At 37.5% G+C, this 26905-nt stretch overlaps 2 protein-coding genes across 5 annotated transcripts in view; both read right to left on the reverse strand.

Moving 5' to 3' along the window:
- LOC121943411 (excitatory amino acid transporter 2-like) overlaps positions 1-6025 on the reverse strand; it is a 33139-nt gene extending 27114 nt beyond the window's left edge. The window contains exon 1 of one of the 2 annotated variants that reach the window (XM_088091123.1): positions 5844-6025. The gene's annotated coding sequence lies outside the window, so the exon portion shown is untranslated. The remainder of the gene's footprint in view (positions 1-5843) is intronic. The other variant, XM_088091211.1, reaches the window with a different exon arrangement.
- Positions 6026-7103: 1078 nt separating this feature from the next.
- pamr1a (peptidase domain containing associated with muscle regeneration 1a) lies at positions 7104-26832 on the reverse strand. Of its 3 annotated transcripts, none has more exons than XM_088069044.1 (13): positions 26657-26832; positions 25636-25696; positions 23741-23926; positions 20766-20924; positions 20455-20580; positions 17704-17818; positions 16645-16862; positions 14465-14662; positions 14147-14356; positions 13288-13354; positions 11483-11745; positions 9962-10302; positions 7104-8384 (listed from the first exon to the last, which is right to left on the reverse strand). In XM_088069044.1, the coding sequence occupies exons 3-13, from the start codon at positions 23838-23840 to the stop codon at positions 7812-7814; spliced, it is 2370 nt and encodes a 789-aa protein (XP_087925170.1). In that variant the 5' UTR covers positions 23841-23926; positions 25636-25696; positions 26657-26832; the 3' UTR covers positions 7104-7811. The 3 variants fall into 3 exon arrangements, with proteins under 3 accessions (XP_087925170.1, XP_087925146.1, XP_042344706.2); XM_088069020.1 differs by having other exon boundaries at positions 7105-8384; positions 20766-20927; positions 26657-26831; XM_042488772.2 differs by lacking the exon at positions 23741-23926 and having other exon boundaries at positions 7105-8384; positions 20766-20927; positions 26657-26830.
- Positions 26833-26905: the final 73 nt, after the last annotated feature.

Consider the following 26905-nt stretch of genomic DNA (forward strand, 5'->3'; position numbering starts at 1 on the left):
TGTCTAATTATCACAATTTTATATTTAAAACTATGTTACAGAATCATTAGAGTTGTAAAGCACCTTCCCATGTCTTGTTTGCCTTGTTTTTGTTTTGTTTTTAAACCATTTATTTTTTTTATTTCCTTTTTTGTTGTAATTCTCAGTTAATCATCTTTTATTTTTATTTTTGTTTACAACTTCCTTCCTAATTTTAGGTCTTTACCTTCTCCCATGTTTTTGGAAGAAATCAAGCCATTTTGTTTAGGTTTCAAAGGGTTAAATAAAACCACATTTAGGTAGTTGAGGGTTTAATTGACAGTCAGGGCCCCAAACCACAGTGGGGTTGAGAAAGCTTGTGGGTAATGCAATAAATTATATTTCTGAAAACGTAGTGCAAGACTTCTGAGGACCTTGGCTCAGACAGTTAGGTTTCCTCTTAATGTATCTGTACCATGTGATCAAACTTGGTTAAAACCATTTTAACATGGATAAAATAATAGATGAATTATGCTATGTTATGTCGGGATCATGTACATTTTTATTTTCAGACACTTTAATTTTTGAAAACCAAACAAAAAACAATTTAAATTTAAACTAAATTATCAAACAATAATTTGATCATTTAATCAAAGATCCCTTAGGGGGTTGCGGACCACCGACTGAGAACCCAACATCCCAACAACCAACATTTCAAGAGGGGCACTGCACTCAGCTCATGTTTTCACTTACTGAGCGACACTTACAAACCATCAAAGGTTTGTCATTATTAGTGTCTCGAAGTTAATAAAATAATTATTCCTGTATTCAGTTATGTGCAATATATCTTTACTGTGAAAAACCTATCTTCTACACACTGAAAATACAAGTGAAAAAGAATACAACTCCCAGCATGCTCTAACCCCAGTTACATAACACAGACACGTTGCTGTGGACGTGGAAAGTCCATTAACTGCAGAGGTTTAGTCTAAGGACACCAACCCAGAGGTCAGTCAGTCGGTAAAATGGTGATAATGCAATGGACCAAAAACAACGAGGATTAATGGGCTTTTTTGACGGTTCTTTTGTGCCAAAGTGTCAAACTGTCAACGCTTTAGGGATTTCATGCTTTCAGATCAGTTAGCTGTTCTATGCTTCAACACAGATTTAGAAATCTCCATCTGCTGAGGAGAAGAAACACGTCCTTTAAGGATATTATTTCTGGAGACCGAAAAATACAAGCAAACTTCACTCAGAGTTCAGACGGTTATGAAAGTTGCCATTTAATTTTCATCTATATTCTGTGATTAACAGCCAAATAAAAGATTTTGATGTATATTGTGGATTCAAAGTTAAACAGCCATTTATTATTGCAGGCAAAATGCAACCCACAGACAGAGACTTCAGTTCAGAGGGTCATGACTTTATGAACGTAATTACCAAAACATAAAATATTCTTTCAGTGTGCAACTAAACTGAAACACTGCAATTATTCTTTATGCAAGTAATGCAATGTGTCTAGAATTAAGATCCGAGGCAACTCTCTTTATACAACAAGCGAGAGAAAAAAATCCAAATGAGGTGAGAGAATTGTAAACGATATAACTGTTTTAAGATCTTTAAACAAGTGTTAGTTGAAGTTAAATGTGGTTAATTTGTCTTCTTGACACTTATTTCTATAAACACATTATCTTTTTAATCTGCATGTAAGAAGAAACGTATTTAATATGTATTATTTCTTTTGAAGGAAGCAGAAGTTATTATTTATGTTGGTTGTTTGACTTGATTTTTCCTGCAAGTACTGTTGCACGGGGGATGGCTGCTCTCAATAACTCTCATTTATGTTTTTTTATGAAAGGTAATGCACCTAAACGTCATGAGCCAGGCAGTCATGCATTACCCATGTATTTTGGAAGGCTGGGATCACATGACTAATGTGCTGACTGGAGTAAACAAGGAAGTGGTCCTGTGCATTCTGGTAAGGAGGCAGGTTTGGGGGGTTGATGGGTCACAAAACACAGGATGTTCTCCTGGGACTTTCTCACTTGGCTGGAACTGTGTGAACTTTGAGTCTTTTTAAGGAAACTCCAATCCTCACCAAAGTTATTGGGAATAAAATAACAGAATGGCTTGCCTGTGGAGGGTGGAGGGTATCCGAACAAGCTTTTTCAGGTGCTGGATCAAAAATAGTAAAGCTGAATCAGACAGCAGATCTGCACACTATATCAAAAGCTCCCAGCAGTATTAACTGTGCAAAGTTTCAATCTAACAGAGATCTTCATCAGGCACTGTCGAACCACCAGCGCAAAGAAGAGCAAGCAATATGTAGACAGAAACACATTAATCACTCAGGTGATTGTGATCTGCCTGACTGAGAGTCAGTCTGCTCACAGGTTGAAACAATCAGGTTGGACCAATCAGAGCAGAGTTTAATGACACTGTCTGATACTCCCACATGGGGGACAGACAGAGCGGAAACTATAGACATCAAAATAAAAGTCATACAAGCAAATACTGAAGAAAACACATGAGATGTTAAACAAGGTATATATCATAAATCACAAATCACACAACGGTAACTATCATTGAAAAGATTACTTTTAGGAATGTTTCATCTCTGCAAAATTTGACTGAACTAGTCTACAGTTTCACCAGAAAGTGTGTGAACAAGGATTTCCAGCAAGACAATAAAAGCTCAGGCCCTAGTTCCCTCATCAAAAAGGAAATGGGATTTTCCATTGGGTTTCGAAATATAGCAGAAAATAAATTCTGTGACAAACAAACATTTATGATAAACATTTATGATACTGACACATTTTGTTTAGCAGGACAATCTTGACAAATAAACACCACTTTTATGATTTTTGAAGTGTAAATGCAATCGCCAGAGGTAAAAAGCCAACGTTAGACTATAATAAAACTAACACCACAGTCACATCATTTAACTTCGTCACCTCAACGAAGCTGTAAAACCGTCTTCAACGTGATGATGTGCTGTTCTGTCTCATTTAGCCACTTGTTAGCAACCACATTTTTTAAGACACATAAAAGCTTCAAAATTCACAGTGAGGCATTTAATGGCATATTTTATGTCATATACAAAACGTGAAAGTCTCTTAACCTTATATTAACCACAGAATTTATTTCAGGGATCTAACTCAAAACCCATGAAATAAGCCCCAAGCAAACAAAAAATATAAAAACACAAAACAAAACAAAATAAAAACAAAAACATTTACTACGATACAGGGGAGCTGGCATGAATGCAAACTCATTTCTGGGTTTTAGGGCTTATTCCTGCTTATACATTGAGACTGTGTCTGCACTCTGTCCTTTATGAGGTCCATTAAAAAGCAAGGCATGTTTGCATTGTTCTCCTTCATCCACCAGACCTCAGCCTCACTGAATGTCTTTGGAAAATGGGAAGGAAAAACATGGTACAACTAGAGGGGCAGTTCGAGAGCACAGACCTTTGTCAGGGCCAAATGCCAAATCTTATAATGTTAATGAGAATGAAAAAAAATAATTGGAGTACCTGTCCTGTATTTCAGTTCCACTTCAAAAGTTAATGGATTCTTCCTTAGCCCATGTATCACCCGTACATGAAGTTTCATGAAAATCAGTCCAGTAGTTGGTTTTTTTTTTTTGTAGTCCTGCTGACGGACATACAAAAGTACTGACTGAAACCGGAAACATAACCTCTTTAGCAGAGGTAATAATAAATGAATGAATGAAAGAGAACATCAATTGAAATCAATTGATTCAATGCCGAGGAGATACGAGAAAACATTCAACAGAACTGAATTTCCACTAGACAACAACAAATGTTTGGCTTACATTGTCAAAACAGATCAAATTTTCAGTAGATGCCTCAGACTTACAGGTCTGACAATGAATAAAAATGTAACTAAGAATATAAATACCGATAGGATTCTAGGTTCTTTTAATAATGATAATAAAAAATGCATGTAGAAATGCAAGAGTGGATGCACATATCATGTTACACACAGCCAGTCTTGTCACTAGCTAATAGCAGCCCTGTTTTGCATCACAGAGGCATGATGTGCAGCTGATGATCCTGTTTCACTGATGAATTTAATTACATCTATCGTGTAAGAGCAGGATTTCGGTTGGATTGGAGCCAGCGCTCAGCACCGGCTCCTGATGATGAGAGTTAACTGCTCTTACTTATGCAGGAAATGTACAATTAAAAAATTTAAGGAGCCCTTGACTTGCTCTGCCGTCTTGCCCTCCACTTGAGAATGAAGTTGAAGCGAAATTATGCAGCTAGGATGATGTCCTTGCTAAGGTGAGAGGATTGATGTCAGTTTCCATCTCTGAGCATTTAAAGCATTGTTTCAGAAAAGTGTTTAGCCTTGCTTAGCTGGAAGCAGGGTGAACAAGCTATCATTACCCAAAAAAGAAAAAGTGCATCTTTTAACTGCTCCAAAACCAATAACTTAACGTTTTACCCTTTGTGTTGATTAGAGTTTGTAAAGTTTAAAAAGCTGGTAACTTAATGAGGCCAGGACCTCTGGGAAGCTAAAAGCTGAGAGTTTGATTCACACCGTGGCGTTCTGAGAAGCCCTGTTTTTTTAGGGTTAAAGGTAGGTGGGTACTCTGAGCTGCACATGCATGTGCGTACATGAATGTGCCTTCCTACTGTTTCCTACTGAAAAAAGTTTCGCCGGCATTTGGGTTGTTTCCATCTAAGGTTTTTGGATGATAAATGTTTTAATTAGCAATAGAGACTAATATAATTTAATTGTACCAGGCTGTAAAGATGTTAATTTCTACTGTAAAGTTGGACATTTTAACATGGGGGTCTATGGGGATTGACTCTGTTATGGAGCCAGCCTCAAGTGGACATTCAAAGAATTGCACTTTTTTGGCACTTTGGCGTTTTTGTTTTTTTTTTGGCATCTTTCAGCCTCTGATGTTGCTGCTTGGTTCAATTTAACCTGTCTTTACTGGCGTGTTGCATTTTATGCCGCAAATTAAATGTGCAAAATGCATTATTTAATTCATACTGTGTCAATGTGATTATGTTTACAGTCACGTTCCCTAACAAGAAGCATAAAAAAAATAAGAAGCTGTCTGTTGTGCAACCCATCTAGTTAATTTTACTCAGGATTTACAGTGTAACCCTGCAGGCTATTCTTTTGAACTTCATCTTCTTGCAGCCTTGTCTCGAGCTGGGGGAGTGTGGTGGGAGTGAATCTCACAGAGCGCCGTATCTCTAATGATGCACATGTGGCCCAAGGCCAGCTGTTTTGCATTGCTTTAAGAAAACTGTCACTTCCATAAAATGCACCGGATGACTCGGTCCTGTTCTGAGATGTAAAGTCAGTAATCTGCAAATTTACCAACAGTTTTTTTCTTTTACCTTTTTCATAGCATTTTAGAAATTTAAGTGGATTAAGACCAACCCAAGTCATTTCAAAACTTTGTGCACTGATTAGTTTCACTCAAAAGGCTTTTTATCAGTATCCATAGTTGACCTACAATGAGCCATTCAAGCAGGAATAGGAGTAGAAATACTACCAAAACAGCTTCAAGCATTACATTCAGGTATGCTAGAATTGGGTCACAGCACAAGCAAAATTGTAACAACTCCTCCCTTGCAGCTGCATATTATTCAGTCTAACCTAGCAATCATTGTAAGTACGAAAAGTGTCACTCAGCACGTTGATGCTGAATGACACTCCCTGAGCTTTACAGAGGATGAAGCTTGGGTCACCTTGAAGAAAAATCACAGGCCAAAGTTGTTCTCCTCTGCATTTTTTTACTCCCTATAACTACTTGTTTTCTAGTTAGATGCACACACAAAGAAAAAGGATAATATAATTATCCATCTCTAGAATATTTAAATAAAAAGTACTCACCTGTGGAAGTCTAGTCTTTGTTAAACTGCTGGTCTGAGTAAATGCTAATTTCTTTCAAGTGTGGCTAAAATTAAAGTAGCATTAAGAGTTTTTGTAGAGAGATAATACAGGTGTTGCAGCAAATTCCTCCTCTCGTGCTCTAAGGTATAGAAATCCTTGCTCCACCCACTTGCAACCTAAACAAAGTGTGTATCAGTGTGCACACTGTGCATGTGCAGACAGAGGGATGGGGATTTGAGATGAGAGGTCAGTACCCTCCTCTCAGGTGTGGGTGGGGTGTTCTCTCAGTTAAAGAGTAATAGATTAGCAGACTATTTTTAACATTGTGACATCATACAGTAAGAGACCTCTGCAAGAGCAAAACAAAGGCCCAAGCCCACGATGTCAACTAAAAACCTAAAAATTTTAAAGGTAAAGTAAATGCATTGGTAAATTTTGCAACCATTTACTCATGTGGCTCTTAGTTTGCATGCACAATGGAGTCACTAATGTGTTTACAGTTGCAATTTAATGCATTTTCTAGACCTGACTTCTTTATTTGTTATTCAGTTTACAGTAGTGATACAATCATCAGCTGCTATGTTGCATATCAGTTTTCAAGTTGCAGAGACCGACTACTGAGCTCCTCACTGTTTAATTGGCGGGGCTTAAAAGGTGTCCTGCACAAAGCCGCGGAGAGCACAGCGGGCGTCTGCGTCTCAGGAGTAAGAGCTAAGTTTAGCAAATCCTCTCAGTGTGTTTCTCAATGACAGCACATGTTGGACAGTCTGCGGGGAAACTCACGAACGTACAGCCTCACATGCAAGCACGTCGCAGACACACAGGTGCTGTGCAGGCTGCGCCGCCCCTGTGTGTCTGCACGGTTTGTGCATACAGTTTTGACCGTGACGGATGAATATGCTGATTGTACATGGTGTACTGCCGTGCACATGCACACAAGCGTAGCTTAGACATGCAAGCATTTAGGGGTAATGGTCTATCACTGCATTTTATATGGTGCTTATTTGTTTGTGCTCTTGAATAGAAAAATGCATGTTAAATATGCAAATCTTGGGATTGAAAGTGAATTTGAACTGAATTATACATCCTAATATTAATTTAGCTGAAGTGAAAACTATGCATTTTTACACACACATGTGCCCTATTTTGCAGATGATAACTTATACGTCTTGCTGAATGCCTATCTCCGGGATATTCAGAGGTCAGGGGCCTGGAGCTGGCAGTGATCCAGTAACTTGCCCAAAGACACTAAGATTAGAAGTGCAGAAGTTTAATGTAATTTTAGACATTTTTTTATTATATAATATGATATGATATAATATGCATGGTAGCAATACCAACTTAGTTTTAAATAAAAGTTAGAAAGTACAGTGACAAGAACTGAAACTAGCCAAAATTAGGACATAAGCACAGTATAACAACAAAACTTACAGAAAAAACTCTAACAGACGGCCAAAAAATTGGCTAGAACTTATTTAAAAAATACAAGAAATGTATCTGAAAATAAGCAAATAATAATAATAAAAACAAAAATGAAGAAGAAATGATTTTAAAAAATCGTGATTTGTTTTTAAAAAATATATATATCTATATAATGTAAATAATTAAAAGAGTTTTCTGAACATTTTTCTTCTATTTTTTTTGTAGATAATTTCAACAAAGACTCAAAATAGTCTCTGATGGAGGAACAACCTTTATCCTCAAAGTTTTATTCTAAAAAGAACAGATCTTACAAACGTAACATTCAAAGATCATGGGCTAGTGGGTGTGTAACCAGCTAATGTTGAGCTGTTTGAAGTGGAAGCAGCCCAAATACAGAACAAAAACATGCATACAAGAGAGACACAAGCAGAGTCCCAGGAAAACAGTTCTCGCCTTATATGATATTAACACAGATAGCAGTTACAAAATTATCACAGCAAATGTCTGCTCCATCTCCATCTTCTACCAACTGTAAGCTGATAAAATCTACTTCATGTTTTTCTCTATCCAGTCCCGTAAGTTGGCTATTCGTGTCTGAACTGTGTAAGTCTGTTGGTGGCATTTTACTTCCGTAAAGCTGACTCTCTCCAAACCAAGAAGCTGCCAGCCCGTGCTGGAGGCTCCCTGAGTCTCCTCGTGACCCGACAGAACGCCACTTGTGGATGAAAACACAGCTGCCATGACTGTGATACCTGGAATAACGCTGGGACAAGGGCTTTGTGTACTGGACGACTTCCTTATGACGCACAACGTGTTGTCACTGATCACGGAGGTATGTGCTCCTCCTTGAGCAAATTCTCTCTCGCATTGTGCAAGATCTGCCAGCTCAACAAGTCCTGTCTGGCTCGAAGGACTGTAGCGGCTCAGGTGCCTGTGACCGTTTGGTAAAATCCACCTTGCAGTGTAAGCCTCCTGCGCTGTCACCTCTCCACCTTGCACTTTGGGTAGGCACACAGGCAACACACGTTCACTGATCTTGGCTTTGTCCTTTAGCTTGAGCACGGCCACGTTGGAGTCCGGTGCACTGTAAAAACTTGCATGGACTAAAATGTCTGAAACCTGTTGGGACAGAAGGAAAGACAGTAAAAAGTTGGAATACCTGAGAAGGCCTTATGTCACTAAGAATGTGCCAAGTTTTGATGTTTTTGGAATATCTGTCAAGGTTAAATATTACGTGTCAAGATGTGCAAGAATTTTCAATCCAAATCAAATAAAGTTGTATCCCACTAAAGCTTTAAGCGCACACTTAACTGCCGGAGGATTTCTTCCTGTTCCATTTACAAACAGAAACCTATCCAGAAGATTATATTTATTTAATGAAGATTCTTCGCTTAATACTTTATCACTACATCTGCTGTTTGGTAGATTTTACAGTCATGGGAAAATTTTATGCACGGTGTGATCTGAGAATAAAAAGACCATAATAACCCAAGTTTAGGTAATTGCATGGCCAAAAAAGGGCCTTGGTTTAAATTGGGGTAAATGTGTTTGTTTTTGACGTTCATACAACCAAAGTTTACCACCTCTCAAATGAATAATTCAAATGGCAGTTAGGACTCTGTGAATTTAAAGAATTATTTCAATGGCATTTTAATGAAACTAGGATGTCCCTGCAGTAGACAGATGCAAATACTTTTGAAATTGTTGCAACATAACCAGAGAAGAATGATGCTTTTTCTGAAAAAGGAGAAAACCTACAATTACCACAATGCACTGCACTGCACCAGACCAATAAACACTAGCACTGGTGGGTGACGCAATGCAAACTTGTATGTTTGAAACAGAAGCGCCCGGCCAGCAAGAAAAGATCGTATATTGCAGTTAAATGAAACACTACACCAACATGCAATGCACTACTAAATTCTTGGTTTATATTTAATCAACGCTGCTTAGTTTTGCCGTTTGATCAAAGTCTTTTAGGCCTCCATTTTCACAGTGCAGGAAACAGTATGGCACCCACTTCCTGTTTACAAACTCTCACTATTACAGCACAACATGGTACTAAAACATGCTTCTAAGAATATTTCAGGAGAGAAATAGGCAATTACAGTAACATAATCTCAGTTTGTATTTGATCAGTGCTGCCTAGTTTTACCGTTTGGTCGGATTTCAGTCTGGGTTTGAGAGACAGAGAAGAGCGGGTAAGTCTGTTAATGCAAGTCTATACACTGTAAAAATAAACAAGTTGTTTGAACTTCAAAAAGTTAAGTGTCTGGGCTGCCTTAACTTTTTAATTTGACTAAATTTGATAAAACAATCTGAACCGTAATAAAATTATCTTAAATTGTAAACCTTAAATCTAGCAGCCTGGACCCAACTTTTTACATTTAAAATACATAGTTAATTTTTACAGGTTACTCTTTGCGTCAGCGGTTGTGGTTTGGGTGGTGGCCGTACACCACCACATCTACACATACTACCCACATTGTTTTGATACAAAGCTGGTTCAAAATAAGTGAAGTATCTTTTTAAATACAATTCTCTTGAAAAAACATACTCATATGCCATCAATAATATCTAAGAAATAAATCTCAGACTTTAATCTAATTTAACTCATCTAATTAAAGCTGAAGTATAAATCGTCTGATGGATTTGTATTCAAAAGTACGTTTTCTGAGCAGCAGACTGTGTTGTACCCTGAGGTGATGTAGGCTTTTCAGACGGTCCTTGGGTGTCTGGTATTGTACGCCTATGACAACCTTCACATGTGCTGGGTGAAGGGTCTGCTGCTTGTCCTTGTCTACCACACACTGAGCTGCCACCAGGACGCTACGCTGGCTGAGCAGAGCCCCGCTGCAGGCAAGGTACCAGAATGAGGACTCCTCTGAGGCCCCCTGCTGGACAGACAGGGTCACTCCACGGGGCCTCGGGGTGCTGGCAGTGTGATCAGGAGGTGAGCGGATATAGACGGCTGCATGCCACGGCCACGTTGCGTCTGTGAGGTCACGTGGATGGGAAGTGTTGAATTTGCCACAAACTGTTGAAAGTTAAGAATCAAAGAGGAAAGGGACTCTGTCAAAAAATGTAATTTTATTACAAATTGCTAGTTAAAAGATGTGCAATATATTGGTTAAAAACTTTCATATAAATTCAAGGTAAAACAAATCTGCCTTTTTCTTTACATGGAAAAAACTTCACAAACATTTAAAGGCCATGCATTTTGGAAAATAAGCTTATTAGTTTTCATGCCCAGAGTTAGATGAGACAGACAAAGTAAGGCTAGCTGTTCCCCCTGTGTCCAGTCTTTATGCTAAGCTAAGCTAGCTGGCTGTTGGTTCTGGCTTCCTATTTCTGACACAGATGTCAGAGAGATATAAATCTTTCATTTAAGTCTCTACAAGAAAGAGAATAACTATTTTCCAGATACATCTCACAGGTGAGTGTATGTATATTTGCTGAACAAAAGCCACAAATGGGAATTAAAACTTTGAAACCTGGAGCAACATTACTTTCTTCATGCCTTGAGCAAACTGATTTAATTTCTTTCAACAACGTTGGCATGAAATGTCATGTTTACTGCAAAACATTTGTAGGTTTAGAATATTATTTCTTTGAAAGCTTTTCTAAAGAACTACATTTCTAATAATCATGATCAAATATTTCAAATTGTTTTATTGGATTATATTTTTAAGCATTTTTCCAGGTCATTTCCCTGTTTTTGTTTTATTTAATTTTTGTTTTGCTATTTTTCAGGTAATTTTATTCTATTTTATTTATTATACATTTCTTCTTGCTCATTGCTAGTTGCTCATTGCCTATATATATATACATATATACATATACACACATACATACATATACATATATATATATTTTTATATATATATATATATATATATATATATATATATATATATATATATATATATATATATATATATATATATATATATATATAAAGAAATCAAGCAAATATACCCAGGTTTCAAAGGGTTAAGGAATGATGGATAATTTTAGTATTTAAGTTAAAGGTAGCACAAGAATCAGAAATTTGTCAAAATAATCCTAACTCAATGCCTACTTGGTAGGTGTCTATTGAGCTTTCAAATGCAAAATTAACTGACATAATAACTGTAAACTACCACGTCCAAGGTCGAAAATGAAGTCAAGAGTCATAAAATCTTGCAGAGCAATATCCCTCTATAAGTTGCTCTCACCTGGAGAGCAGGAAACATGGCGTCCACTCCATCTGCCAGATTTCATACAGGTGCGTCGGGAGCTTCCTGTGTTGCGGTAGAGCGGGGAGGCACAACTGTACTCGATGGTCGCGTGGACGGGATGAAACCCATGAGGGAGCTCCACATCAGCGTCATCGTCTTTTTTAATTTTTTTATTCAATGTAAGTGGAATAAAACCCGCTGACAACAAATCGTGCATGTTGTACCTGGATGAGAGGCGGATTCTTTGGTCTGAATTCTCTCTGTGGAAAAGACAAATGCTTGTCTTAATAGCTCCTTGTTTGCAATTTTAAGTTTTTAAACTAGCAATGCATGCTTAAAAATACTTCTAAATTCTTCGCACAAAATAAAAACTAACTGTTCCAGAGCTTTCAAACACATCTTGTGTCCTTCATCAGCAGAAGAGCAAGCTTCATAAATAATTTCCGACAATTGGACCTTGTGTTAATTTGTTTTTGTGCAAAGAACTACTGCGAAGGCCAACAATGAACCTCTGCCTTATTTCCTCTTAGTGCCCATGAAAAATTAATCAGAATAAATTTTGGGATTCTGGGGCTTTTGTGGGTGATTTAACAAAATCAGAGTGTACAGTAACTTTAAAAATATTTCCCATTTATAGGGTTCAGAGACTCTATAATTCATTATAAATAAATTCGGCTGCACCAGTATGTCACCTGGTCTGTTTCAGAGAGGCATTTATGAATATAAATGACTTCCACATGCAGCTATATGGCTGCATGATTAATTTTGCATATGCATGATTATATACAAGGGCATGGCTTATCTAAACTATATAAACACATATCTGCATTTGTATGCAGAAATGTGGGCAACAGGACAAGATTTTGGTATCAGAGGCATTCTGGTTTCAAACTGTTGTCCAGTTGTAGTCCGAGTAGTATTGACCAATCGTGTTTGAGCAACTGACAAACAGTGTGTGGAGAGACTAAACACATCGGCTGAAATGCAATCTCTGGGCCCATCTGCTACATCTTCTGACAACAATTTGGCATTAGATTTTTAAAAATTATTTGCATTTATATGCAGATATCTGTTAAAAGAAAGTTTTTTTTTGGGGGGGAGGGGGCTTTTTGGCCTTTATTAAATATGACAGCGATAGCGTGAAGGGCCAAGGGCAGAATTGAATTCGCAGCCGCTGCAGCAAGGACATCCGCTCTAGGCTAGTGGGCAGCCCATGTCCAAAGGCTAATATGCAGATATCTTTTGACAGAGGTTAGCCAAAATGACAGGTGCACAATAGAAGAAATCTTGGCCTGGACATCCTCTTGCTATGCTGGTCTGAGATTGTGACCCACCTGATCAACCTCCCACAGAGTCTTTTATTTATTCCACAAACCTTCATCACCTGAGTAATTTGTAAGATCCCGTAATCACATAAAGGGTGAGCTATGCTAGCGGACTGTGCAGCTGCACTTAAGCACAGTTCTTTGAGCTCGGCTAATTGCAGCATGTTAATATGCTCTTAATGACAATGTGCTGATGCTGATCAATTTCAATGTTTACCATGTTCACCATCTTAGTTTAGCGCATTAGGATTCTAATAACTGCTAATTAGATGTAAACAAAGAGTACAGCAGAAGATGATGGGAATGTCCTTAGTATTGTGCAAACTAAAATGGTGACCTGATTAAAGTTCTTTAGATGAAAAATTAAGGGATCAGAATACAACTTAGACTAAAATGCTCCTCACGTGGCTAGAAATTCTACACGTGGAAGCTTTAACTTGACTTAATCATGCAAATAAACAAAACACAGTATCTTACCTTGATATCAGATGCGGCTTCACAACACTTTGTCGCACAAGTTCAGACACTTTGGGCTCTCGACATGCTGTAGGGGCACATCCAGCAGAATTAGGATCGGGGTAAATTGTTATGCCAGCAGAGAGAATTATAGTAAATAAGTGCCAGCACAAGTATGAAAAAATATTAAAAAGAAAATAAAAATATAGTAAAAGTACACAATTAGCACTAGTATGTAAATATTTTTAAAAATAAAGTATGTATAATATGCTGATTATGTTAAGTGTGTACAAGTATAAATGTAAAGAAATACAACGATAGACAATTAGCACTAGTAGGTAAATATTTAAATGATAATATGGATAATTTGCTGTGTGTGTAAAATATAAAACTGTGTTACAATTCAATGAATAATACTCGTAAGTTAGTTAAAAATATAAACAGGTGACAATTAGTTTATGAGAATCACTTTCTGAGCCTGAAAAATTCGATAAACCAGTGATATGAATAACTGTGCACAGAAAGGTTAGTTTTTCAGAGTAAGTAGGAGCAATTCTGCGCAAAAAAATACAAGAGATAAACATATTCATTATAGAGAAAAATTCAAAACCATTACTGCTTCATCTCTACAAAAATAACCTAGTTTAGGATACACTTATCATAGTGCTCTTATTGCTAAATTGTTACTTCCCTCACATGGGTATGTACGTTTTTAGATAAATTGGGCTGTCAGATAAACAAATAGTTAGACTTACTGTGTGTTGGAAACATTTTGCAGCATCCTTACACAGAAATGCTGTGGAAAAAAAATCAACTTCTTTGTGTGTGTGTGTGTGTGTGTGTGTGTTCTCAACCCTAATGCGTTTTTGAAAGCAACTACCTCTCACACACTTGGGTGGCCTGCTACTCCAGGATCCATTAGCAAGGCAGGTACTCTGGTGGTTTCCACTCAGGATGTAGGAATTTTTACAGAAAAACCCGATGACCTCCGCACCATCAGCTGCATCAGGAGCAGGTCTGTGGTAGCCATTGAGTATTTTGGGTGGAGGGAGACACCGAACTCTGCTTGTTTGGCCTGTATGAGCATGTGCTTGAGAGAAAAAAAGTAACAAACTATGACAAAAAAATGCATTATGTGGCTTTTATACTGTACAAATAATAGAAATAAAGACCAGGAGCCACCTGGTGGAAAAAGTACCTTTTTCACACGTAGGAACTGTGCCACTCCATGTGCTATTAGGCAGACAGATCCTCTGCTGGGAGCCAATCAGTGTGAAAGGTGGATGGCACCGATATTTTACAGACACAAGCTCCTCCTTTGGTCCATATACAGGCAGCAAATATCCATTCACCAGTTTCTCCGGGGGTGCACACACTGGAGTCCTGGTGCCTGAAACTGTGGAGAAATATTCTGTTGATAAATGAGAGACAAAGCTCTACTGCAGTGCCAAACTCTGTAAAGATTGATGTGTTTAAATTTTGCCATTCATTGAATTCACATAAAAGGCACAGACCTGTCCATTGAGTTTAAAAATCTTCTTGTTCTGCAGTTGTTGCAGTTGCTGTTCTAAAATACTGCTGTAGTATGTATAAATTGTTTTAGCATTTAAGCGGGATAACATAAGTTAGTTACCTTTTGGTGCATAATTATGACAATTCATGATGAAATTAAATTTGGAAAAGCAATAATTTTCTGAGATTTTGAAAAAGGTTGAGATGTGAGTAGACAGACTGCTCTCATGCACTTTTCATATGTAAACCTACAAAAAGCAATGCACCAGAATTTAAAGAAGAGGGTAGTATGAGGACCAACAGTTTGCATTATGAGGTTGGTTGGGGGTGGTGAACAGGTCAAACAAACACAGGACTTTCTCCCTGGAAACCGATGTTTGTGTCTCGTGTGAAACAACGGGAACATTGTCCCCATATTTTTCTGTCCTAAACATAACCTACATAACTTTTACTTCATTTACAAACATTAAAATACATATGTATTATGACAATGCCCAACCATGTTTCCTTTCCTAAACTTAACCTACATAACTTTACATTTCTACACCTAGCTGTTCATTCAGTACGTAACTTTATGTTAAGTATGGGCCATGACAATACTAAACCATGTTTCTTTTCCTAAACTTAAGATATTTAACTTTACTCATACAATCCTAGCCTATGTAACTTTATGTAGTACATACCTTTAATTAACAACATTACATGCCGCCACCACTAATTCCTTAGATATCATAAGAGGCGATGATATGCATTTTCATAAGATATTCTATAAACTGTTGTATGAGGATACATAAGTGTGGGGAAGTAATGAGGGTTTATTTTCATACGTTCTGAACTACTGTACCAATAGGTGGTACATCATGCACTAAACCCCAGCCACCAAATTTCTGTTGTCCAAAATCCTAAAGATTGTCTTATTTGATTTCCTACAAAAGATGACACTCATTTTCCCTAAATGAGAGCCAGTTTCAGTACTTTGAATCTCAATAAACAACATATTTTTGACTGAACTTTTAACTAATATTTCAGTATCATCTGCATAGAGAAAGAGATCAAATGAGCAAGCTGCATTTGAATCATTTACATGCATAGAAGAAAAAAACAATGGCTCTATGAAATAGCCCTGGAGGACCCCAAAGTTAAAGATTTTTCGGATTTGTATTTGGATGTTTTTAGGTTTGGTAAGTGTTTCCCACACACCAGAATTAATTATATGCTAAAATAAAATAACCTTTTTGACTTATTTAAGTAATCGATACAGAAATATTGCTAAGGGGGTGCTCTAACACCATTGCCACAGTACCTCTATGATATGTTCAGGTTAGCTAGCAGGAGTTAATGTCCCGGAGGGTAAAGACTGGATAAATGGGATGCAAGTTAGATGCATAATTTGCTTCAAAGAGGGCAAATGGAGAAAGATGAGTGTGATTAATCTGTGCCGCTGACTGTCCGTCTCACATGGCTGCCCTGTATAGGAGACTGAGCACACAGAGCAGAATGAAAACAGAAGGTCCTGGAGCAAAAATGGTGCGTGCGATCAAAGAGGTGCTGCACGCACTGAAGGGGAGCAGAGTATCATCTGTCTTTATGATGAAAGCATCCTAATACCTACATTTTTATTTTTTTTATTTGGATTCCACCAAGGAGACCACCTGATATAATGCATCAGCTGAGCATGTGGACAAAATAGCACCACACATATTAAAGCAATATAGTGCAACAATTCTTCCATGGCAAAACACACCTTGAGGTTTTAAAAAGAAGTTCTTATTTTGAGGTTGCTGCATTAGATTGCATTAAACCAGCCAGTGTTATTTTGTCTCATGTGTAAGTAGCATTTACATATTTTACAGTGATTGTACCTGCCTGAACTTTCTTGAAAAGTAAGAACAAAGCCATCAAAGTTGTGGTAGCCATCTGAGGTGAACAGGATGTGCAAAACGTTCCCAGAGCTTTTTATCGGAGGGGGTAACCGATCCCCACAGAACCGGCCAATCACAGGGGAGCTCAGTTCATCGCCGTCTCGCACCTCGACGTAGTCATAACGACAGCTGTGATCAGACTCCAGACTGAGAAGTGAAAACCTGCAGCATAATCAAAAAGGATTAAAGCTTGAATGATGTTTCCACCCAATTCAAAAGATTTGACACCAGTCTTCTAAGTCCATTTATGTGGGCTCAAGCAGGGCTGTCTATCCACTCTGCTTGTGCTGATGATGGTCCTATGACTAAAATACTTAATTATAATAATTTCTCCTTTTGCATCTGAAGAGCCTCTTCTATTTTATTTTTTGTCAGTGTGCAATTTTCCTGTGAGATGGGGCTGTTAAATTTTGGCTACATGTACCAAAACGAACTCTTGAAAAGCTGAAATTCAAGGGTGCAAACCATTTTACATCAGTTTGCTTCAACTTTAGCTGGTGTACTGTAAGGCCAAGTGCAGACTGAGGTGAAGGAGTATCAAATGGGACAAAAACAAAACAGATTTTTTAGCTTGGCTTCTTTAAAAAAAAAATCAACTGCATTGTGAGTTAACTTAACTGAATAAAACCTGTCAATGGTCATTTTATGCCTTTATGCTTATAACATTAAGTCAGCTAAATTTGTTAGCTGAATTTTGTGAGACATTGTGTATACATCTCAAATGATATGCCGTGGAGATTTTTTTTTATTGCTCTGAAATCTGACACCATGTGAAAGAAGTGGCATCTAAACTTTGGTTAACATTTTCATGAGCCTAACTGGCTCTTAGCAATTCTAACAAAGGCAGTAAAATCCCTAGATTGCTTTTCTCGCAATTTAATACCAGAACTCATGTTAATAATGATTTGTGGTGCCTTTACAGAAAAGGATCATTTCAGTTTCAGACACTGTTTATTTCCATGTTTGTTCCATGCACGTGAAAGCCTTAAAAATAGTGACCCACCTGAGCTCGATGCTTCTGTCTCTCTCCACTTGCACTGTCCATTCACATCGAGCGTTTGTTGGGTAACTCTCCAGAGCGATGTGACCCTGAGCCCGCTGAATAACGCCTCCACATGCTACCCACAAGAGATCTCATTAAATGTGTGTTTATCACAGTACCACTGAACATTTTAACTGTGAACATTTTTTTAAATTCTTTTTCTGATGCTCAATTTTCTAAGTCGGATCTAAATAGTATTTTCACCCATGTTTTTGATTTTAAAGCAGGTGAAAATAAGACGGTCTTACAGGATAATCTTTAAAAGTAATTCTGTTTTTGTTTCATCTCTATATAAAATTATATCTGGCGGAAAGCCCATGGGGTAGTGGTGCACTTCAGCCCCTTGTGGCTGAAATTAATGTTACAACAACAAACACTTAAAAAAATTGACCCAAAAATAAATTAACAAATAAATAACCTTCCAAAAACATTTTTAACCTATTTTCACAAATGAAAATAAAAAATAAATATATAAATAAAAAAATAAGAAAAAGAAAAATAATTTAGATCAGACTTAGAAAATGGATCACCACTTTTTTTTCTCCTCAGGGCTTCTTTGGAAATGTGGCATGTTGTGTAAGAGTACAGATAAAAATAAAAAATCCAACCAGCCACTTCAACAACCATGAATACTATCACCATTGCTGGCATTTGTGTTCATGAGCTTTAAAACAAGAAGCAAAATAAGAAGTTGGAAATTCTACATGTTTATTTCTGTCAGTCCTTGTTGCTATAGGGACCAGGGTGTGGGTTGAAATTAGGGTTTGAGCTGGCATTCAATTGTAAAAGATTTTGAATTCACAATCCTTTTTGTCCACACCCCTTAGAGGCGTATTATTAAAATCATGCAGCGTATTTAATTTGACTGCTTGGCCTCGCAAACATTCACAGACTCTAAACAGGTTGGTTGACAACAGCAGTTAAACAATGGTGCCATGCCTTCCTTTGTGTATGTTAAACTGATAGAACATGACAGAAAGGCATCCAAGCAGTAATTTCCCCCGAGCCATGAAAAAATAAACAATGGAAAAGTATCATGGGAGTCAATAGCAGGAGTGGCAAGCAGGTTAACTTGTTTGCTTCGCTCTATTAATAGCACAATGCTACTGTGGGATTTTACCAGTACGCATGTGACTGGAGTTATTTGGGTAAAGCAGCAGCTGTAGCACAATGCAGATAATTATGTTCTCATTTCTCATTAATAATTTAATATTTCACTAATTGTAAACTAGATTATAGCAGTTGACTGTCGTTGTAGTGGCTGAAACCAAACAAAACAGCGTTGTCGCCACCAAGTGTCCTTCTGGTGTATTGCATATTTGGGTGAGGCAATCTGAACACTGCGGACCACGGTAATGATTATTATCACAGTCCCAAATCCTATATAACAAAAATAATGGTGTATTTCCTCATAATCATAGTGGGTTGATGAATTATGTGTCCTTAACTTACTTAACATTCCTAACAATGTTTACAAATGCAAATATAAACTAGAGTTTTACAGCTTTTCCAAACATAAAGTCATCTTGAGCTGTCACATGTCAGTTTCGAGAGCCCTGTCAATCATTGTATACCGACACAGTGGTTGCATTTACCTTAGGACCTGATTTCAAATGTTGACAAGCCAGATAACACTATATTCACTTCTGTATTTGTGCTCATCATGGCGGATTACGAGACTGTGGGACCCTGGATACAGATGTGCAAAGGGCCCCACCACCTCTCCTACATAGGACCAAGACACACTGATTTTGTAGTGGTTTTGCATCTTTTTTGTAGTCATTATGCATCTACATATGGTTTGTGTCTTTTTGAGTTTTTTTGTTTCTTTGTCCCTTTAACGTATTATTTTGTGTCTCTTTGAGGCAATTTTGTGTCTTATTGAGGAAATATTGTCTCTTTAAAGGGATTTTTGTGTATTTTTGATCACTTTGTTTGTCTTTGTAGTTATTTTATGTCTTTTTGTGGTTGTTTTGTGTCTCTTTCCAGTTGTTATGTATCCCTTTAAGGTAATTTTGTGTCTCTTTGAGGTGATTTTGAAAGTGTGTCTCTTTGAAGTAGTTTTCAGTATTTGTCGATTGTTATGGAGTTTGTTGTTATTTTATGTTTCTTGTAGTTGTTTTGTGTCTCTTTGTCATGTGTTCCTTTAAGATACTTTTATGTCTCTTTGAGATAATTTAGTAATTTTTTAAAATCATTTTGTGTCTCCTTGTAGTTGTTTTATGTCTCTTTCTTGTCACTTTGTCTCTTTGATGTAACTGTGCATTTTTTAAATTTATTTTATGTTTCTTTGTTGTTATTTTGTAACTTTTTGTGGTTGTTTTGCCCATTTTCTTTTCAGTTCCCTTGTGTCCTTGTGATCTTTGTGTCTCTCTCTGCAGTCAATCTGAGTCTCTTCCTAGTTGGTACATGTCAGGGGGGCCCTAACACTTTGGGCCCCTGTGCTTGTGCCTGGTTGCCCGTTCGGTAATCCATCCATCAATCTAATGTAATTTAATTCAAAATTAAAACAAAGCCTTCAGCCAAAAAGTTATATAGTATATAAGAACACATCAGTACTTTTTCATTATTGTAATACTGATGTCGTTTTATTTTTATTTTTTAAATGTATGCACTGTGTGACCCATTTTTGCACGTCAGCAAGAACATTAGACCAATTCTGTAGCAAGTTAAGGCCCCACAGCAACATGGCATTAAAGATGTTTTACTCACTTTTACAGTCCCCTCCGCTCCAGCCTTGGCGACACTCTGTACAATACTTTCCATTGATGAAGAAGTCGTCATTGGCTTTCCATGTTCCATTGTGGCAGGTTTTACAGTTCTCAAACAGACTGCAGCCTGGTAATGAAATAAAGCAATGAAATTTTAAAAGTTACACCAAAGCAATTATCTAACTAACTTTAAGTCAATCTGCAACTTTTAGTCACTGACCAACACAAAACCAGCGCAATTCAGCAATTACTGACCAGTGAGTGATAGCTTTTGAAAGCAATTATCTAAAAGAAGCAAAAGTGTGAATGTACCTGGGTGAATGATACAGGGGTCACACTGATCCAGAGCGTTGCGGCAGCAGGGAACGGTGTAGCCGACCTTCGACCCTTTTGAAGGACAGCGACACTGGATCAGGTGGTACTCACAGCATGGACGACACATGACGTTCCACTCAGAGCTCGGGCAGTTGTCTTCTGTCAGAGGTGCGGAGTCAAAACAAAAGACAGCAGCATCAAAGTCAATATGCACCTACTGAAACCTCCGACTTGTGATACGACTGTTTTATGGCTCAAGGCAAAGGTATGAAAAATTTCTCTTTAGCCTTTTTTTCTGTTATCTGATGATACAGATCAGAATTTCACAGCTGTGGAAACTGTTTTCATTCAATGGCAGATGATGCTCAAGCTCAAGATGGACTGGATATTTATTTAAATAAAAAACGGTTTACTTACAGTATTAAAAGTAAAAGAAAACAATACAGAAAAATAGATTTAAAAAAACACACCCAAAACTCAAAATTATTCTAATCAATTTAAAAAGAACTAACGTTGATCACGAAAAAAATGCCAATTAATTCTTAATCAATCTTGGTTAGTTTAATTTATGACAAAACATCATATTTTATAAACTCTTCTATTGTTTATTTTAATCCAAAAACCTTAATCTGTTAAGTAACTGGTAACAAAAGCTTTTAGACAAAGGCAGTAGAAACACAATATTTACCTCTAGAATGTAATGGAGTAGAAGTATAAAGTGCCATAAAAAGATTAGCCTCAAGTAAATAATAAGTACCAGAAATTCCTACTTAAGTAAAGTACTTTGGTAAATGTACTTAGTTACATTCCACCACTGCTCCCAAGGTATAACGAGCCAACTCTGAGCCAACAATAATGCACCATGTTGAGTAGCTGATTGGTTGAAATATGTATTGAAACCTTACTGAAGATGCCCGCTGTTTTCCAAAACCCCGTTTTGAATAAACACAGAACACATTAGAAAAAACGTGGATTCAGGATGAAGCTCACAAGGGGCTGAAGCCAGTTATCGTCATCACAGGTTTAATTCCACCCCTCAATAGTTATGGATTTCTGCACTAGATGAAATGTAAAGGCCTCTCAGGTATTGAGCCTTGACTAAAATGTTCAATATCTGCATTAATTGGTAATAATTAGGGCTGTATAAGAGCTATACCAGGAAAGTTTATGTGTTTTTTCTTTACTTAAATGTTTTTTGATTTTCTCAACATCTAGAAAAAGAAGAAAAAAAAAAAAAAAAAGGGGGCAGCAAAAATCTCAGCTTGAGAAATAGGGAACATAATATTTCAAAGCTTTCTGATTTGATTGCTGAGAAAAGATGAAAAGTCCTTGCCTTTTGAAGCCTTTAGGCCTTCCACACTTGTTTCAGTTTTTAAAGTATTTGAAAAGTATTACAAATCAAAAACTGTCCTTTTTATTGAACACGTTTTGGATTTTTGGTCAGTAGCAGATCATTTTTGGGGTTTTCTTTGTGAGCTGCTTCCAATTACAAAATCACTAATTGCTATAAAATGGAGTTTTAGCTTCCAACATGTCCAGCGGCATATCATGCAGTCATGACAGGGAACATCCGGCAGCGTATAACACTAATGGTTTGCTGCTTTCTCAGCTGACACCATCAAGCGATGTATAATGCGAATTGGAAAGGTAGCTTTTAGCATTGGGGTCTTAGGCCGAAAGCACTTTCAAAATGGTGATATTTGACGACTTTGAAATGAGAACGTGCTGTCGCATCCTGAGCAGAAAATGGAGCATGCTAACTCTCTGTGTTGTAATCCCAGCTTCTCTGCTTCGTTGTTGTAAGCCGGTCTGGCTGCATGTGCATCTGGAACTGTGTGATGAATTTGTCTGTTTTGTTGTATTTATGACTACTGCGTGTGTCTCAAATTGCCCCTCAGAGACACAAAATTTTTACCTTACATTACCTTACCTTACCTCACCTTACGTTACCATGTCCAGACAACTCATACACTCTGAATCTGCAAAGGCCCTTTAAGTTTTGCCAAATGCCATAAAATTCTGAAACAGTTCACTTGACTATTTAATCTGCCAACATTTCATCTTTAAACTATTTAACACCTGACTGTCTGCTGGATTTGACACTTGATTTCTTTCAAAAACAAGGGAAGAGGGCAATGGGCAACAAAAGAAGACATGACCCAGAAAATTAGAGAAAAAAAAAGAGTTAGAAAGCAAATAAAAACAAACAAACAGAAACACACACACATAAAAAACAAAGAAAAGTTTTCCCTTTTCCCTTAACATTTTTCCCAGCTTAAAAAAAATAAAATCCTAAATCTACTAATTTCTTGCAATTTGAGAACACTTCTCACCAAGTATCTCATTTCCTTTTTCCTCCCTTGTTTTTGAAAGAAACTGAGTCAATTTGCTACGAGTTCAAAGGTTTAAATACTTGTGAAAGGCATCTGAAAGCAGCACAAGAAATGTGATGTCACTCCATGTTTCAAAACACACCAATAGCCCACATCTCATAATTGAAACAGCTAAACTCACAGTTATATATCATGAAGTTTAGATCCTCAGTTGAAAAAATCTATAAAAAGAGTGCAAGAAACGGCAAAAGGTAAACATCCAGCAGTGGTCCGCAAAAGCCACTGTGTAGACGAGCCAACCTGAATGCTCTCCAGTATGATAGAAAAGTAAGACAACATAAAAAAACCCTTATGATTGCATCTCTCTACAAACTGCTGTTGAAGTAATACATATATTTGGAATTTCAGCAAGGCACATGGGGGTTTTAGCATGAACCGAGACGAATCTCAGCTGCAGAAGTGACTCATCCCCATGAAATAACTCCACAGTTAGTCAGCAAGTAAGTCACCGGGCGTATTTCTTATTAAAAGTTTGCAACATTTTCACAGAGAAGAGGCAGTTTGATATTTAGTCCTTCTAATATTGTATACAGTGAGAACAACCTTTTGGAAATACTTAAAGAAATGCTTTTTACTCACCATGTGGCCAAGCTGTTGCACAAAAGCAGAGATTTAGGAGGAGGTAGTAGAGTCTGGGGTCCAGAAGAGTTGACTCGCTCCTTGTGAGGAAAGGCAGCATGTTGGCTGCAAAGCTCACCGCAATAAAAACTTTCAGTGTCAACTCCAGAAAGTGCTGGTAGCAGTTTTATCTCCAGATCTTCCTGCCTGCTCAAAATATGACGTAGCTCTGGATGATGAATTCTCCCATCTCAGCACAATGACAGATCCTTAACCCATTCCTTCCATGATTCATTTGTAAAAGCTTGTGTTTGCTTTGACATGATTCAGTTTAAATCACTGCAGGGACCACAACTAGTTCCTGTTTCTCTGCTCTCGTGAGTCCAGAATGAGTGCTGCACGCAGAGTAGTCACAGGGGGAAAATACTTGTTGGCGAAGGAAGTGGAAAGTGCATTTGAGGGGAATACAGACATGCTAATGAGGAAAACAGTGAAGAGTGATGAAGGAAGTCCAGAGGAGAAAAGAATCAATCTGTCAGTTTACTCAGGAAAAACAGCAAATTAATCTTTTCTTGGGTGACGTATTCAGACATTTTCATGTGTCGTGTGAAAAAACACACGTCTGCAGGTGCATCAAGCAAAAACTATGTTTACTGATGTTTTATGATACACCAGCTGTCATGCCGGTTATGACAACTTCACAACTTCCAGGAAGACAGATAACAGACGCCCCACATATGAAATGCTTATGATGTCAGGCTCCATAGATTTGCCAGGAGCAATGAGGCTGACAGGACCGTCACAGCCCATTTCATGCTCAAGGTTACTTTTCCATTAGCTAAGCCTTTAACTCGGAGTTTCCATGTTTTCATATCTGTTCTCATCTTCTCCATTACAGCAGGTTGTAAGCAGGCAGATTGAGACTGATAATATTACACGAATGAAAAGAGTTGTTTGCTGTTTTTAAAGTGTTGTCTTTTACCTTTTGTCTCTCTCTCTTTTATTTTTTTACTTTAATTAAAGATGAGTGTGGATTTAGACATATTTAGACATGTGGGAGATGACTGAGACTGTAATTTTTGGCTTACTTATTGCTTAAAAGCAACAGCACAGCAAATGTGCTGTTTTTTAGTATATAATGGTTGATTTATATAAATATTAATAGTGATCTATATTATCTAGATCGTACATGCATCATCAATGTTTTGTGAAGACTATAAATGTTGATTTTTTAGAAACATAAAAACATTAATGATAAGCTGTTCCTTTATGAGTTGAAAAATGTCTCCTACACTATTAAAAGATTACAAAAATATATAATTATTGTTTTATATAAATATCGATAGTGATCTACATTATCTATTTAAATTAAATTCAGTTTAAACATCATTATTTACTCCCAAAAGCAATTAATTTTCAACAGTCTACAGACCGCACAAACATCCACAAAACAACAGCAGACAGGAGCAAAGAGCACGCCACAGACAACAAATAAGCAGATAAATATATCAGTATTTTGACTAGCACGCTGGCAGGGGCGTAGCCATCATTTCCGAAGTGAGGGGGGGCAGATTGTTGATTTGATTGATTTATCACCCTCTCACATTCAATTGTGCCTCTCCTTAGTGGCTTAAGAACCAAATTACCACAAACAGCCACAGTATGGCACCCGGGGACTGTGCCCTGACTCCAGTTCTTTAAAATCATCAAAATTATAAACTATCAAAGTCAAAAGTTTGAGCTGCCAAGCTCTGGTTGAGTTGACACAGAAATGACCCTCAAGCGTCTACAGGGTAAGCCAGATAATTAAGTGCCAAGTGACAACACTGAACACGAAAAGTTCACTCATAGCTGTGGAAATTAATCCCAGAGTCACTCTTCCCCTATAGACATGTCCTCAGCCAGTCTGCCCTCACCTGTGGAGCCTCGGGGTGATGGTCAGCGCTGCAGCCTGGTGCCTTCTCCCTGCTCTGTCCACTGCCATAATACAGATTTAAAAAAAGAAAAAAAAATAGCAGTTGAGAAATAGCTGTGGAAATTAATGTCAAAGTCACTTTTATGCTATAGATACATTTTCTCAGCCTCACCTGTGAAGCCCCTCCATGACGTCCATGCTATTTCTATTGTAGCATTAAAGATATTAAAAAAAAATGTGCAAAGAAATAGTGAACACAAATTCTGCGCAGAAATAAGGAGGAGTGGGTCTATTCCTAGCACAGGGGAAGGCAACCTGTGGCTCTGGAGCCACATGTGGCTCTTTAATCCCCTCTCTAGTGGCTTCCAGTGGCTCTCACACACACAAAAAGAAGTCATGGAAATTATTTTTTTTTTTCATGTTTTAATTTATTTATTTCCTGTTCTAGGTCTAAATAAATGCTTACATTTTCCACTTTTAGAAAACCCACTGAATAATTAAATTAAACTTAACTAAAATGTGTGTCAAAGGTCTATGGCCTGGTGCTTTTTCTTCTAATTTTTGCCAAACCTTAATGATGGTGGCTTGTCTTGAGTTTCCCTTGCTAGGCTAGTTTTGTACTACAAATCCAAAAGTCTCAGAGTAAAATTTAACAGTGTGTAAAATGATCTGTTTGCTTTAACTGCCAACTCTAGAAAGTTAATTGCCAAATAATCATGAATAGCCCACTGCAGAGTAACCAAATAGTTGTAAAACATATTAATAAATACTTACTTAGACAAATAATGTTGATAGACTTATTTAGACTCAATAGGCTGTTAACTATAAGGCTTGTTTTGTGGCCCCAGACAGGTTTTTTTAAAACATTTTTGGTCAAAAATCAAAAAGTTTGCTGACCCCTGTCTAGCATGAAGCTAGCTAGCCTGCCTTAGCATTCTTGTTCACCGAGCGATATTCGCACATAATAAATTTAACATCATTTAGCTAACATTAGCAACAGGCAACAGCATTACTCAACTTACACGGTTTGTTTTGGAGAAGTGCGGGTTTGTTTCGGCCTCTTGCTGCTTGGTTTGCTGTACATTATTTACGGTACTTTAGTTAAAACCGGTAGTTCAGAGCGGTGCTGCCCGCGCACGTCTCCGCTGTGTCACGTGATCACAACAAGACAGCGCGTGTACGCCGCCGCCCATTCATGGTGCGTTTCATGACCGCTCGGAAAAACGAAAATGCGAAACGAAAAAAACAAAACAAAGTCATGACATGTCCCA

This window comes from Plectropomus leopardus, chromosome 1 (genome assembly GCF_026936395.1).
Source record: "Plectropomus leopardus strain MGB_pleo_1.0 chromosome 1, ASM2693639v1, whole genome shotgun sequence".
Taxonomy (NCBI): domain Eukaryota; kingdom Metazoa; phylum Chordata; class Actinopteri; order Perciformes; family Serranidae; genus Plectropomus; species Plectropomus leopardus.